Source organism: Rhinatrema bivittatum, chromosome 2, assembly GCF_901001135.1.
Source record: "Rhinatrema bivittatum chromosome 2, aRhiBiv1.1, whole genome shotgun sequence".
Taxonomy (NCBI): domain Eukaryota; kingdom Metazoa; phylum Chordata; class Amphibia; order Gymnophiona; family Rhinatrematidae; genus Rhinatrema; species Rhinatrema bivittatum.
The window spans coordinates 525,400,223-525,416,917 of NC_042616.1; the positions used below are offsets into that span (position 1 = coordinate 525,400,223).

The following is a 16,695-nucleotide window of genomic DNA, read 5'->3' on the forward strand; positions in this document are numbered from 1 at the left end:
TCACAGATGTACTCGTTTAAGTGGAACCGAATCAAAAGCTTTAGTGATTTGACCCGCTATCTCCCTTTTTCCCTTCTTTGTTCAGAAAAGTAAATCTTCAAATCTAAAAGTATAGCTTGTAGTGCATAGTGAACATATTTTGAATTATTTTGTCAACATTTTTTTTGTAGATGTGGTCTCTGTTTCCGACACACAGTTTATAAGGTAGGGGAGAGATCTGTACGGACAGATACTACTTCCCGCTTTCTACTGACGAGACCATTCTTTTGCCCTGACTTACTAAGGCTTTTCTTCCAGTCTGTGTTTCTGGGGAAAATACTCAGTAAATCAGCTTCTTTATTCACCCAAGTATGCGATCACAATACGAGCTGCAAAAATCAGCACCGAAAGCTTTACCCGCGCTGCTTTGCAGGTCTCCCTAGTATGTCATAAGTAGCTCCAGGGCCAGGAGACGCGCACGCGCCCGGATTTACATTTGGTAGGGAGGGAAGTGATCTGTGAATTCCTCCCGCCAATCACACGCGGCGCGCGCTTTGACCAGCAGGCTAGCCAACCACGCGCGCGTGCGTCGGAAGTGTGTCTCGGTTCGCTGCCGGAGGTGGGTGCGGCTGCCCGCGCGCGCTGGGGATGGAGGCTGCAGAGGGAGTCCCGGGGGCCGAGGTGCCGGCGCTGGAGGAGCTGAGGCAGCAGCAGTGCGCGGAGTTCGCCTCCATCGCGAACTGTGACCAGGCTGTGGCTCACTGTTATTTGGCTGCGAACTATTGGGAGATGGAAGTATGGCTGTCCCTTGCGGGATGCTTTGTATTTATTTAATTTTGGCATTTGTTTGGTGCAGTAAGCTTCTGCCCCAGATACGGGTAAGATAGGCTTAAGATAGGATGCAATTGGGACATTAAAAGTACAAGTCAGTCTTTTTGCACAAGTCTGGCGTAGTATATGTTTTATGCAAGGGTTGACCGTTCTGAAACTGCCAGAAAGAAATAAAGTAGCATAAAATTATGAAAGTGAAAATTTTGTGGGGAAAAAAACCCCCTCGAAGGACATTTTCCCGAGTCTTAAATGTAGTCCTTTTGATGAACTTTTTATTGCTCAAGATTTTCCCTGCATAGTTTGTTTCTTTAGTTTTTACCCCCTTTCTGCTGAAATTGTTGGTCATAAAAGTGGTATTTCAAAACCTCAAGAAAACCGATTTGATTTCTTTTTTGCTGGAGATTTCAAACTGGTCCTAAGTGAGGCAGCCCCAGGGAGGGAGTCATCCTAGCCAAGTAGTAGTGATGACCCCCATAAGTTGGCATAAAGTGCCTTGTGGCTTTTCCACCAGGCTTTTCCGGATTAATATTTGTCACCTCCTTTTCCTGCCCTACTACCTACATAAACTAATAATTTCTGTAACCCTGCCATACCCTTTGTTTTCTATGTAAATAAACCCTGTAGACCATGCAATCTCTCTCACCCCCAACTGTAAATTTGTACATCAAGTAATATTGTATAATCTAGTATTCACATTCTTGTTACCTCTATCCCATCTCTCTCCTTCATTTAGTTTGTTCAGGTTTTGCTGTTGGGACCTCTATCAGTTGTCCTCCCCCCAATTCCCTGTTTATTGTACTTTCCACCTTTTTGTTATTTATTTATTTATTTTTGATTTTTATATACCGATGTTCCTGTATAATATACATATCACACCGGTTTACAAGGAACTAAAACTGTCGCCTCTAGGGTGGAATACATTGAAACCTAATAACAATAAATAACATTAAAGATACATAAAAAAAGGCGTAAAGTAACTGAGATATATTACTACACTGAACATATGTACAGGGGAGATAGGGGCCTGGGGACTATAATGTCATCGTATTCCTTGGGTCTTAGTTCTCTGGGAATGCTTGGGTGAAAAGCCACGTGTTTAGCTTCTTTTATTTTTATTTAGCTTCTTTTATTATGTAAACTGATATGATGTGTACGTTAATGTCAGTATAGAAAAGCTGTTAAATAAATAAATTCCTTTTGGCTGAAATCAGTAAGATCATAGATAGGAATTGAGGATGGTTCTTTCTTGGCCTTTTGACTGAGATTCAGAATCTATATAATGGGATATTGCAGACAGGTTATCATGGGTAAAGGAGGAGGGCTAAACCTGGTGTTTAAAAATGGGTTGGGGAGGAGCGTAGCATGTGCAAATGAAAGCTTAGGGCCCCTGGACCACCAATGGGTTGAGAGCTGCTACTTCTGGAAAGCCAAGGACTTGTAGTGAAGCTGGTAGGCTAGATAATTTGGCTGCAGCTGGAATCCTGAGGCACTTGAAAATAAAGTGACACATCCAAAGTTAGCATAAGTTTCTAGTATTGAAGTAGCTCAGAGATAGCCACCTCTGGTCCTCAAAAGCCATAAATGGGCCTGGTTTCAGGATATCCACAAAGGATAGGCATGAGAGATGATTTGCATTTGTTGTGGATATCCTGAAAAGCAGGCCCATTTGTGGCTCCTGAGGACGAGTTGGCCATCCCTGAAGAAGGTGTCAGATATACCTTTAGGTGTGTGTTGTCATTGTAAAGTGCCTATTGCTATTACCATATGCGTACAAATGTATTAAGAGAGATTTGGCTGAAATTTTGGTAGGAAAGCTTACTGAGGTCAACACTCCTGCCAAATTTCAGTCAAACCTCTTCAGAGGTAGGACTACTGATACATGTAGCCTCTGGATGCTCTGCTCTCCTTGTACAATACAAGTCTAGGAAATGCATTTTCTTTTCATGCTGGAAGTGTATGCTTCTGCAACTTTCTCTAATGTACTTTGAATTGACTATACTTACTTGAATTTTCATATACCTTTTATCTTTTAACCAGTCAGCTCTGGACTGTTAATTAACCATTTTGTTAGGGTGATTTCATTCTCACTCTTGTGATAATATCACTGCAGCCAAATGCACATTACAGCATATTGACCATTTCTTGCAAACTGCATGCCATCTCATTTCCTGCTTTCATAGTTTCCTTTGTCTGAATAAGCTATTCAGGTCATTGCATTACTGACTAAACGTCAGTTACGCACACATGCTTTTTTTGTATCTTATCAAGCAATAATTCTGACTAGACTTAGCAAACCTAGCTTTTTTTCCAAGCAGGATCTTTATATAAGGAAAGATCAATATTTACAGTGTACAAGGAAAAAATATGGATAGCGCGTAATAGATCTTTAACTCAGGTCTCCTGGTGCCTAGTCCAGTACTCTAACCACCACCACCAGGTCTCCCCCTTCATTGTATTTCTCTTGTTTTGTACACCCACTTGGTGTTTGAATGACATCTTTTCTTCATCTATTGCTTTTACTTTTCAGAGGGCCCTGAATACCTTCTTTGAGTCTCCTGTTCTCCCCTCTCAGCATGAACCTCCAGCTGGCATGGATACAGTAATGTCTACATCTGAAACATGGCAAGTTATTTTCTTTAAGAAGGGGGGTAAGAGGGAGAGTTATAAAAATAAAATTCACAAAGACCCACAGACATGAAGGAAATTGGCTGACCCTTTGGCACAAGTCATAGCGCTGTATACTATGGTGCCTGGGATTCCTGATCATAAACTCTGTCCATGTCCTGTTAGGTCTGGTTGTACCATGGAAGTGGTGTGCTCAGACTTGGCGAGGGAGGAAAGGAAGGACGACAGATGTTGCTACTGTGGCAGTCCCTGCCAGCCAAGGAACAGTGCCAAGGTCACACTTAAAGATAAGGTGCCCTCCAGCCCTTTGGTTGTCAAAAGTCCTCTGAGCTGCCAGGGCATTACTTGGGGGGAGGGGAAGGAGATTTGATGATGGAGGGTAAAAAAATAACAAAAAAAAAATGTTGCTGTGTAGGTAAGATCTTATCCAAGAAATTCAAACACAGCTAGTCTCTGGTTTATAGGAGTTGTCAGTTTATACTAGGACCAACATCTGTGGAAAAGAATGACAAAAGATATTCATACAGAACTAGCTTAATAAAAAAGGCATAAAGAAATGGGGGAAAAAAATGGTTGAAAGATTCTTAAGTGATTAAAAAAAATGTACTTCAACTCAGCTTCTCTCATTTGTGATTTTTCCATATACGCTTCAACGGGTAAATGGTCAGACTATTTGAAGAGGAATGTCAGACTTCTGGTCCATATGTGTCTTCTGTTTTAAGACTGGTCGTTTCAGTGGAGTAATAATTCCTATTTCATTTTGAGTTCTTTGTATGCTTTAAAAAAAAAAAAAGTTTTATGTAACCCCACCCGGGTCAGCAAGTCCAGCACAGGTGAGGCCATAACGTTATTTATACCTGACTAGCCTGACTAGCTCTTGTGCCTCCTTTACTTTCTAAGGCAGGGGTGGGCAGTTCCGGTCCTCGAGGGTCACAAACCAGTCTGGTTTTCAGGATATCCCTAATGAATATGCATGAGAGAGATTTGCATGCACTCTGCCTCAGTTGTATGCAAATCTATGTCATGCATATTCATTATGATATCCTAAAACCTCGACAGGTTTGTGGCCCTCGAGGACTGGAATTGCCCACCCCTGTTTGCTGGACTGGGGGAAGAAAGGAGTCCTTTCAGATCCCGATGTGACGGGGGTGTTTTCTTTGTACATTCCTTTGTGTTTCCCCTGGGGAGGATGTTGGGACCTGATGTAGGTGCAGTGAGTGCAGAAATACTCTGGAGCCATTTGGTTGATGTCCAAAATAAGTCTTTACTGCTAAACACTGAGAGAATATCGCAAAACTCAAACTGCAACACCACAGAAGTCTCTCTTCAGTTCATTTTCAGTCTCTTTCCTCTATCTGTGCAGGACTCACATATCAGGTCAGGGAAAACATCTACACTTTTAGTTAAAAGTGAAGTGGAGCTCACTTCAGGCAGTTTTCTTGCTTTTAGCAGGAAGGAAGGGGCAGCCAAAACCTTCCTCCTGGATCTTTTTTTTTTTTTTTTCTAATTCTATTTTTATCTTCCTCCTGGATCTTGTAACAAATTCATTTGTTGGGGGAAAAGAGTTTTAACACCGGAGTTGTTCCCTGCAGTGGGTTAGTGTCACCCCCTTCCTCATTGAGGGATACGGAGGACAGGTCTTCCCTATCCCTTGGAGTGCCACACGGGGGATCCCCCGAATCCCTGTGTCCAAGGAAGGACCCAGGTGTCTCGCAAAGCCTCTACTACGAAAATCTCAAAACAACCTGAAGAGATACTCTAGACTGGAAGGAAAAACCGACCCTGGTCAGGACCCACAGGATGGGCTAGCATGCTTTTACTGACTGGGCCTGCAAAACAACAAAAAGCTAAACTTCTCTACACCGCTGCACGCTCTGAAAACCTAAAGGGACTGCCTCTCGAGCTTTACTGTGCAGTGCTCCTAAATAGTTTTAGAGGGCTGGTCCTTCCAGACTTCTCACAGGGAGGAGCTGCATTTGAATGGAACCTCCATTTACTCTAACCTATTCTCTTTTAGCTGAACTAAGGGCTCACCCAGATCTTACTGACCCATAGAATCTGCTCATTTACAGAAGAACTTGTGATTGCTTAGTTTTCTTTGTGAAGTTAATTTCTTTCATAAAGTTATTTTACAGCTGTTTACTAAAGATTTCTGATAGTTTAGAACCTAGTGTGAGAGGGGAAGGTACTTGGTAAACAGAGAGCCCTATCTGCTTTGTTCCTGTCATTCAGTACCTTCAGCTGTGTGTGTTTGACAGTGCTGGGCCTGCAACATTTAAAATGACCGAGCGGGCAGGAGGTAGGGTGGGGGGTGACCCCTCTGAAGGCTTGATGAGGGGTGGGGGCAGGGAGGGTTCTCCCTTAGTTTGGCCTTTTCAGAGACTTGAAATTCAGATGGCAGGGTTCCCACATAGTTATAACAGGAGGTCAGTAAAAATATTCCTAGGACGTTGGCAAACTTGCCACACCCCTAAAAATCATACCACCTGCCTCTCCTTTCTTCAGCAACTGTACCCGGGGGGGGGGGGGGGGGGTGACACTGTGATGTTTGTGCCACACTTTATCCCCAACTTGCATCCCTATACACTTTTTCTGTCTTCTTTCTTCCCCCCTCCTCTCACATCCTTCCCCCCCTTCTATCTCCTTGTCTCTCTCTTACTTCCTCTCAATATCTTTGTGAGTAATCTGGAGGAAGGAATAGAAGGTAAAGTTTGTCTATTTGCAGATGATACTAAGATCTGCAACAGAGGAGACTCACCTGAAGGAGTAGAGAGAATGAGACAGGATTTAAGGAAACTTGGTCGAAGATTTGGCAGCTGAGATTCAATGTCAAGAAGTGCAGTCATGCATCTGGGGTGTGGCAATCCTAAAGAGCTGTATGTGTTGGATGATGAAAGACTAATGCGCACGGACTGAGAGAGGGACCTTGGTGTGACAGTGTCTGATCTGAAGGCGGCGCAGCAATGTGACAAGGCGATAGCTAAAGCCAGAAGAACGCTGGGCTGTATAGAGAGAGGAAGAACCAGTAAGAAAAAGGATGGGATGATACCCCTCTACAGGTCCTTGGTGAAGCCTCACCTGGAGTACTGTGTTCAATACTGGTGCCCGTATCTCAGAGGATAGACAAGAAAAAGGCAGTCCAAAGACGAGTGACCAAAATGGTGAGGGATCAGCATTGGAAGACTTTTGAGGAAAGGCTGAAGGAGGTGTAGGGGAGATATGATACCTGAAAGGTTTTAATGATGCACTATAGTCAAACCTAGTCAAAGTGGCATTCTTGATTTGCAGTCAGCTGCCCCTGTCCCATCCGTGATTTCTAGCTGATCAGTGCTTTGGTACCAGGCTGCGAGATGCTGTGTCCTGAAACTGCAGCTTGCCTACTTTGTTGTGGGGGACTGTGCTCATGCGCCAGCCCCCAGTGCTGTATTTAATGCAATAGGTAGACAATTCATTTTGGAACACAATGTTTTGCCCGTTTCTACCAAGGGCGCCAGTTAGCTGGGGAGCAGGGCAGAAGTAGTAGTGGAAGGGAGCACATTGGCTATACAAATTATTTTTTATATAATTCTCAAGGATTCCTTGGTGTTGGGGGGGGGGGGGGGAGTTCCAGTATTAGTGTAACTTGCTTTAGCAGGCCTGGCTAAAATTTTGTTTGTGTGATTTACTCATGTTAGAAGTATAATGGCAGTGTTTACCTCTTGATTTAGTTCCACTCTTGCCCTATTGGGACAAACCCCCAAATGTGTCCAATGCTTGGTCATGGTGTTAGTATGATAGACTCCTTGGGTGTGACAAAGTTTGACTGTTTTAAGATAATTGGGGTTATGTACAATTCTTAATTACCAAATAATACTTTATAGGTCATGTCATATTGAGAGAATTCAGCTTTTGTTCATTGGTTTAGGGAAAGCTAATTTTTTCATATTTTTTTTTTTTTTTTTTTAACTTGTAATGGCATATGACTAGGAACTGCCAGGAGAATGCTGATGCTCACTGGGTGACCAGCACTTTGGGTGGTTTCATGTCTCGTGAGAAAGATGTAATTTCCAGCACACAAGTCATTAATGATATAAATGGAGCGGTTTTACATTAAGGTGATCATTTGGTCATGTCTAGCCAACCTGCTCAACCAATGGCTATAGAAGAAGTGATGCAGATGGAAGGAAAATATCTAAGGACTTAATCTAGCAAGACTATTTCTGCCAGCGTTTCAGCAAAAAAAATTGGTAAATTCATATGAGCAGTTTGAGAATATTGGCAGTGGTTGGTGTGCCCTTAGATCTGCCATCATCAGCACCTGCCAACACACTTGTATTCTTTATGAGAAAACATTAAGACTGGTCTGAGGATAAAAGAGAGATAAGAGTTGATCAGCTTATATGTTAAGAATATCAACTCCAAGCAAAAGAAACTGAACCAGCAACAAGCCAAGGCAATGGTCCAGAGGAGGACCTGTCAACATATTGCTGACATCCATGATGTATTTGGGGGGTGGGAGTTAGCTTGAGTTCAATAGAACAGTGGCTTATCAGATCCTAAAATATCTGTGTATTTCCTAGCGTGTAGCAGATGGACTCAGGACCAATGGGTATGGTGTACTCCTGATAGCAGTTAGAGACGGATCAGATTTCAATCTGACGTCAGCCCTAGTACATATACCCCTGCGGGAAGTGCAGCTCTTCAGTATTTTCCGTCTCCATAGCAGTTTGGGACTCTATGCATGCTAGCACAGCGTTAGAGTAATTTAGCAAAGAAAACCAAAACAAGAAGAAATCTTACCTCTACAGATGAGCCCTGCTGTCTTGCAGTGACACCCATTGGGTCCCTCCCCAAGTTGAGAATTCCCGAGGTGATTTCCGCTAACCCTCTGAGGTAAGCCTCGGTCCGGCGGCCGACCCTCGGCGGGGACCTAGTCCCCGACTGGGTGAGGCTGAGAGGCAGTGGGTGCAACTTCGAGCGCGGCAGTGAAGGTATTTTTCCCTCTCCCCCCCCACAGCCAGAGACCGCCCAGAACGAGACCGGGACGTGCTGAGACAAGGTAAGGTAGAAATCTATTTAAAGGTCTCCAAAGCTCGAGGAGTCGCACAGGTCGCCAGCCGGGACCAGTGACACCGGGTTGATCTGCCCTAGCAGGGCTAGACCCCGGTCCGATCAGAGGGTCCTCCCACGTGGAGACCCTCCAAGGTGGTTGCCATATTGTCCGCGTGGTCGCCGTCACCATTTTGATTTGTTCGCCGCCCTGTCCGCTACCCCGATCTGTGCACACAAATATCTTGCGCGCACAACGTTGCGCGCCCAAGTACCATGCGCACAAGCGACGCGCATAGCCACGCGCTTACTGTGCCGGGCGCATAACTTTGATCTGTGCACACAACAGCGCGCACATCTCCCTGAGCGCGTACCAATCCTACACGCACAACTTTGGCGCACCGGAGCGCATAACTAAGCCACCTGGGCCCTGTATTTTACACACACAAGCCATGGCACCCCTGGAAAAGAAGCTCAGGGCCTTTGCCCAGCATGCCACATTAGAGCTGCACAGCATGAGGAGGCCACGGCCCTGTGTATACAGTGCGAAGAGGCCCTAGGGGATCCAGCCCATGGCCATCCCCAGCTGGTACCGGGTTCCAGCTTCTCGAACAGTACGCCGGACCTAGCATCTCCCAGCAGGACCCTCCCTCAAACGGGGCTCCCTAGGGACACAGCGCCTCTTAATTTAGATCCAGCATCTATCTCCTGGGTGGAATTCTTCAAAGGCCTGCATACCTTCGTCCACATACAACCGGGGCCTCCAACAGAGGACCTCAACATCCCGGGACCCTCTATGCCCAGGGAAGTGATTCCAACCCCCAGAAGCCCCACCTTCGGGGACACTGACAACTCAGATGAGGAATCAGAACTCCTGGAGGAAGGGGAACTCCCTCCGGGGACAGAGCCCCACCGAACCATGAGGCGCTTCTTCACCAAGGATGAGCTTCCAGACCTGGTCACACACAGCTTGAAAGAGCTCACTATCCCAGGCACAAGTGCCTCGGGGGAACCTAAGACGAATCCCCTACTAGAGGGACTCAGTCAGACCTCCCGTCACTTCTCGCTATTACAAACCGTCCAGCAGCTAATTGACCTAGAATGGGATGCCCTGGAGCCTACGTTCAAAGGGGGGCGTGCCCTGGCAGCCATGTACCCTCTGGACCCAGCTGCCAAAGATCTCCTGGCATGTACGAAAGTGGATGCCGTGGTCTGCGCAGTCTCGGAGCGCACTACTATCCCAGTTCAGGGAGGAGCAGCCCTCAAGGATGCTCAAGACAGACGTCTGGAATCCATCCTCAAACAGTCTTTTTTTATGTCTCCGCTATGTCTCTACAGATTGCGGCCTGCTGTGCCGTGGTGACACGCGCCTGCTTATCACAGACCAGGAACAACACTCCTGGGGAAGCCCTGGAACCAGCAGTATCATTTCCTCACGGATGCCACTTCTGATCTGGTGTGCACCGCAGCTAGAGGAGTAACATCAGCAGTGGCAGCCAGAAGACAACTCTGGCTCCAAAACTGGTCGGCCAACACCTCTTCCAAAACGAGACTCACAAGGATGCCATTCAAGGGAACCCTCCTGTTCGGAAGCGAACTAGAGAAATTAGCCAACAAATGGGGTGAATCCCCACTACCATGGCTACCGGAGTACAGGAATAAGAGAAACCAGCGACCCTTCCCCCGAACTTCCAGGGGCAGAGGATCACAGCGTTTCAACCCATACAGAAGCACATATCAAGCGGCTTGTCCCGCAGGGAGGAGCCAGTCCTTTCGGAACAAGCATAACAAAAGGGGAGCCGGCTTGCGCCCAGTCCACAGCCGCACCCCACAATGAAAATCAGCTGACCCGTCCAAAGGAAGAAGCTATAGGGGGCAAACTTGCCCTATTCTACCAAAGATAGGTTGAGATAACTTCGGACAAGTGGGTCCTAGCCATCATTCGAGAGGGATATTACCTGGATTTCCACCACCTCCCTCCGGACAAGTTTGTGGAATCTCCCTGCCACGACCCTTCCAAGAGGATGGCAGTGGAAGCTACACTGACCAGATTGCTAGCCTTAGAGGCTATAACACTGGTGCCCACACAAATACTGGACATTATTCCATCTATTTTATCGTTCCTAAGAAAGAAGGAACGTTCCGGCCCATCCTGGACCTCAAGTCTGTCAACCGCCACCTGAAGATTCCTCGCTTCCACATCGAAACCCTACGCTTGGTAATAATAAGGGTGATACAACTGGGAGAGTTCCTTACATCCCTGGATCTGTCAGAAGCCTACCTACACATTCTGATCCATCAAGAGCATCAGCGTTTTCTACGCTTCAAGATCCTGGACCGTCACTACCAGTTCCGGGTACTTCCATTCGGGTTAGACACAGCACTCCGGACATTCATCAAGATCATAGTGGTAGTGGCAGCAACACTGAGGAAGGAAAGAATCCTCGTACACCCTTATCTAGACGATTGGTTGATCAGAGCGAAATCCCCAGAGGAAAGCCACCAGGTGACCAACAGAGTCAAAAATCTACTGGAGAGCCTCGGGTGGGTGGTCAACACAAACAAGAGCTGTCTGCAGCCCTCCCAATCTCTAGAATACTTGGGAGTCCGGTTCGACACCAAACAAGATAAGGTCATCCTGACACAAAGAGATCAAAACTGATGACCCAGTTGCGAACCCTGTTGAGCGAGCTTCGCCCCACAGCATGAAACTACCTCCAAGTCCTCAGCCTCTTGACATCCACCATGGAAGTAGTGCCATGGGCAAGAGCTCACATGAGACCTCTACAACGCTCACTACTATTACGATAGAATCTGCTGTCCCAGAACTACACCGTACTACTTCAGCTCCCGGACAAAGTTCAGACCCAAATATGATGGTGGCTACAAGAAGGCCATCTGAGCCAGGGAGTGAGACTATCCTCACCAACCTGGATCCTGCTCACCACGGACGCCAGACTACGAGGATGGGGAGCACACTGCCAAGAGCTAACCGCCCAGGGGCAATGGAACAAAGAAGAGTCGGGATGGAACATCAATCACCTAGAAGCCCGGGCAGTCAGACTAGTCTGCCTACAGTTCGGTCAAAGACTCCGAGACAAATCAGTCAGAATAATGTCGGACAACAGTGGCATACATCAATCGTTGGGGAGGAACCAGAAGCGAACAGGTGTCCCTGGAAATAGACCCCCTAATGTCATGGGCGGAAGCAAACCTTCAAGAGATCTCAGCCGTCCATATCACAGGGAAAGACAACGTCGCTGCGGATTACCTCAGCAGAGAAAGTCTAGACCCAGGAGAATGGAGGCTGTCGACCACAGCATTCCAATTGATAGTAAACCGTTGGGGAGCACCAACCATGGCCTCCTGGCAAACCGGTCCAACACCCAAGTGCCCGGCTTGGGTGTTGGACCAGTTTGCCGCAGGCAGGAACCTCAGTCCCAGGGAATCGATGCCCTGGTACAGACCTGGCCACAGGAAACTGTTATATGCCTTCCCACCGTGGCCCCTATTGGGCACAATCATCCACAAGATAGAACAACACAGGGGACCAGTACTTCTAGTGGCTCCGGACTGGCCAAGAAGACCGTGGTATGCAGTCATGCGAAGGCTGCTGACAGGGAGCACCCTCCCACTTTCTCGACACAGAGACCTGCTCCAACTCCCCCTTCCGCTACATCCACACAGAGACCTGCTCCAACTCGCCTGAGGAAGAGCAGATACTCGGGGGGCAGTAATTGACACCCTGCTCCGAGCACGCAAGTTCTCCACATCCCTAACATACATAAGGATTTGGAGAGTATTCGAAGCCTGGTGTGAGGACCGCAACATCGTTCCACGCTCAGTCAAAATTCCTTCGATTTTGGAATACCTGCAGAATGGACTACAGAAGGGATTGTCTCTCAACTCCATCAAGGTACAGGTGGCCGCATTATCATGCTACGGAACTGAGAGAGAGAGCGGCAGCCTAGCCTCTCACCCGGATGTCTCCTGCTTTCTGAAAGGAGTCAAGCAGATCCGACCACCCCTAAAGTGGCCGGTGCCTCTTTGGAACCTCAACCTGGTCCTAGATTTCTTGGCGGGAGCCTCCTTCAGACTTCTTCGTGGCCTGTCTCTCCGACTATTAACTTTGAAGACAGCCTTCCTGGTGGCAGTCTGTTCGGCCTGTCGAATCTCCGAGCTACAAGCACTGTCCTGCCAGGAGCCGTTCCTCAGACTTACCCTGGGAACCATCCAGTTATGCACGGTCCTGTCCTTCCTCCCCAAAGTGGTTTCTCACTTCATCTCAACCAAACCATCTTGCTACCATCGCCAGATGAGCATAAGAATTCAGAAGAGTCTTGCAGTCTATGCCACCTCAACGTCTGCAGACTCCTAGTCTGATACCTGGAAAGGTCGGAATCCATACGAAAGATGGACCATCTATTCATCCTTCACAGCGGGAAGAAGCAAGGGGAAGCGGCCTCGTGAGCAACCATAGCCCGCTGGATCAAAGAAGTCATCAAGGCAGCCTACGTAGAAGCAGGCAAGCCACCGCCTTTACAAGTCAAGGCCCATTCCACTAGAGCCCAGGCAGTGTCCTGGGTGGAAACCAAGATGCTGTCATCCGCCGAGATCTGACGGGCAGCGACATGGTCCTCCATCCACACCACCTCCAGGTTTTGCCACCTGGATGTTCGGGCTCGAGAGGTCACAGCATTTGCAAGGGCAGTACTAAGTGGGCCACGGGCAGCCTCCCACCTGGTCAGGAGTTGCTTTTATACATCCTGTTGGTCCTGAGTCCATCTGCTACACCTAGGAAATGGAGAAATTACTTACCTGATAATTTCGTTTTCCTTAGTGTAGACAGATGGACTCAGCATCCCACCCACAGCTGCTGTTACTCATGGAATTTTCGAGTGACATCCCTGAGAGCGAGTGATTCACGGGTAAGCCATGCTTTCTTCCAACTAGGACACCCATCCTACCGGGTGTTGACGTTTCTCGGTTGAGGGCACTGGCAGTCTCCAGCTATAACCAATTCAACCAGTGCAAATAAAATTATCCAAGTTATTCAAATTATTCAGTCATACATATATCCACAATTGCTTTTCGAGGAGAATACTGAAGAGCTGCACTTCCTGCATGGGGTATATGTACTAGGGGCTGATGTCAGATTGAAATCTGATCCATCTCCAACTGCTATCAGGAGTACACTATACCCATTGGTCCTGAGACCATCTGTCTACACGAAGGAAAACGAAATTATCAGGTAAGTAATTTCTCCATTGTGATTTTTAATTTTTGTGTGTGGCCCCTTATAACTTTGAAACAGCTATACCTAGCTGTACCAAACTTTGTGTGGTGTTAGGTCCTTGGGGGAGAGGCATCTGGGTTTGTTTTTTTTAATATATATATAATTAAAACTTTGTTTTCATTTAATATAATGAAATATGTTTGCAGAAAAGCAATAGTATAAGAACATGCCATACTGGGTCAGACCAAGGGTCCATCAAGCCCAGCATCCTGTTTCCAACAGTGGCCAATCCAGGCCATAAGAACCTGGCAAGTACCCAAAAACTAAGTCTATTCCATGTTACTTTTGCTAATAATAGCAGTGGCTATTTTCTAAGTCAACTTAATAGCAGATAATGGATTTCTCCTTCAAGAACTTATCCAATCCTTCTTTTTTTAAACACAACTACACTAACTGTTAGACAGTCCCACTCTCTCCTAAGCCTCTCCCTTGTGGGAACAAGATGACCTATTTCTCAGGAATTTGGATAACTTCACACAACAATTTTACCTGATCTTTGACCAATAAGCAAGTATAATTCCACTCTGCAACTCATCTAACATATAATAGAGGGAGCAATTCAGGAAAATAACTATTATGGAGAAAAATAAACAAAGACAGATAGTATATAATTACTTCTAAGTAGCTTAATTAACCTCCCCTATAAACTAAAATTTCAACCCATGCTCAGCATTTTTTATTCAAAATATAGGTTTCCAAATGCAAAGGATCTGTAAAATATAAACTTATTAGATTTTTAAAGTTTCCATGTAGATGTTTTATTACTTTTCAAAGATGCTCCAAGGGCAATCACTTTACTCTTCAATGAAACGAAATGTCTCCTTTGAGCTTGAGTAGGACAGGAGACATCAGGAAATACAGAAACCTTTTATCCACAAAAAGAAATATCCTTATTTCTGAAATATTTAAAGAGAATCAGATATTTATCCTGTTCAGCACTGTTTGGTATTAAATCTAAAGATTCTTCCAAAAATGTTGTAATACTTGGGCTATCTGGAGGAGAAGATTGCCTACCATGATCATCGCTATCTAAACGTTTCTACTTAGGTAGATAGAATATTTTAGAAATAGATGGTAAATTATCCTCTTCAAATGCTAAATTCTCCTCCTTCAGATATTATTTAAACATTTCATTAGCCGTTAGTAAATTGGTATATGGAAAATTAATAAAATGCAAGTTTTTAATTCTAGATAAATTTTCCAAAATCTCAATTTCATTATGCAAAGCTAGGCTATCTTTAATATGGGCTGACTCTGAATTTAATAATAATGAAACAGAGTTCAAAGCAGTAGTAGTTTTTTTTTTTTCAAGTTCTTGCAGCCTCTTCTCCTGTGAATCAAAGTATCTGGACTCAACTACAAAGGAGTTAAATTGTGATATGGATTGAGACATTGTTATCAAGTGTAGCTATTAGTTTCCACAAGAGTTCCATGGATGGCACAGGAATATTTTCACCTTTATCCATTGTAACAAGTCCTAATATTTTATAGACATTTTCAAATTCACTTGAAATGGAAGCGGGCAGTAGAGGAGTCAAAACGGGATTTATTGCCTGTTGTCCAAAGCTCCCTAGATCTTTTGCTACTGCCTCTGCACCTCATGGAGAAACGAGCCTCCCATTACAAGATGAGGAAGCTACTTGTTGGGGAGGAGGTTGGCTGGAGCAGGTACTCGAGGAGGAGCCCCCACTGCAATCACTAACAGGCAAATCACCCATCCATTGCAGGTAATTGTCCATAGGGCCTTGAACCACAACTTGAAGAGGTGATGAGGTGTAAAACTTAGATTTTTTTTTTTCCTCCCCATCGGAGCAAAGTCAGCTTCGGGAAACATTCGGAGGCTGTTACTTCTACCAAAGCAGACATCACAAAGTACTGACTGAAAGGGTGCACAAACTTTGACATATGCCATAGTCACTGTTTTATTATTTTTAATTTGGGGAGAAGAGTGAAACATTTTAATGCGCTTTGATTTTCCATTTTTTAGACAAAAGAATGTAAAAAATGTACAAGGATGTGAAGATGTTTTTGCAAGGCACGTACTATTGTAAAGCTTTCTGGTTAGACATGGTCAGGGAATAGTGCTGAGTGTGAATGAAGTGTGCATCTTGTATGCTCATCTGCCCATGATAAGAGTACAGAGAAGTAAATCAACAAATCTGTCCTAGATAAGGAGAGAGACTTTAAAAATGTTCATGTTGTATGACTGGCTGCTGGGATATAACCCTGTAGTGTATACAAGAATAACTGGGCTGCCTGACTGGACAGTTTAGTCTTTATCAGCCATCACCTACTATGTTATGTTGATATCTTTGAATTAGTGCCTGTAGATGGATTTGTTTTGCGTATACTGTGGCTGTAATCTATCTTGCAGATTTCATGCTAGTGCCTTTCTTAATACTTGCATTCCTTAAGAGAGCTTTCTGGAGGAAGTGACATCACCCTCCGATGTGGCTGCCTAAGCGGTGAGCTCCTTCCCTGACCCAGCAATCTACCACAATCCTGCTGCCTAGCGCCCTACCCCTGGGCGAAAACCCCCCTGTCGAGCTGCAGTTTAGCTCTGGCGATGTCTCAGCCAAGAAAAAAAAACCAGAGCTGAAGTTTTCATTCGTGAGCCGGGAAGTACTGCAGGTGCTGAACAATAGTGGGGAAGAGGAAAACATGGCCGCTGTATCACATGAGAACAGCGGCGGCTGAGGAGGAAGACTACAATCCAACATCTATTAATACAATTGGCCCTCTCTTAATCACAATAAAACAGAAATTCTCTATATCTGTAATAAATCCTCACTTTTAATTGACCTCCATCTTAATAAACTATATAACTAACAAAAAAATTCTACTCAACGTAAGAGACCTAGGAGTCAATTTAGACTCAGAACTGTTTTAAGCAACATATTAATAATATCATAAAAGACGACATCTACAAGCTTCAA

General features: G+C 45.4%; 1 protein-coding gene across 3 annotated transcripts in view; it reads left to right on the forward strand.

Moving 5' to 3' along the window:
- Positions 1-464: 464 nt before the first annotated feature.
- The window catches only part of TDP2 (tyrosyl-DNA phosphodiesterase 2), a 52,250-nt gene continuing 36,019 nt past the window's right edge, over positions 465-16,695 (forward strand). Inside the window, exons 1-2 of one of the 3 annotated variants that reach the window (XM_029590773.1) lie at positions 465-598; positions 3,338-3,432. In XM_029590773.1, the coding sequence (XP_029446633.1) occupies positions 3,401-3,432 (32 nt within the window). In that variant the 5' untranslated portion in view covers positions 465-598; positions 3,338-3,400. The other 2 variants (XM_029590771.1, XM_029590772.1) reach the window with 2 other exon arrangements.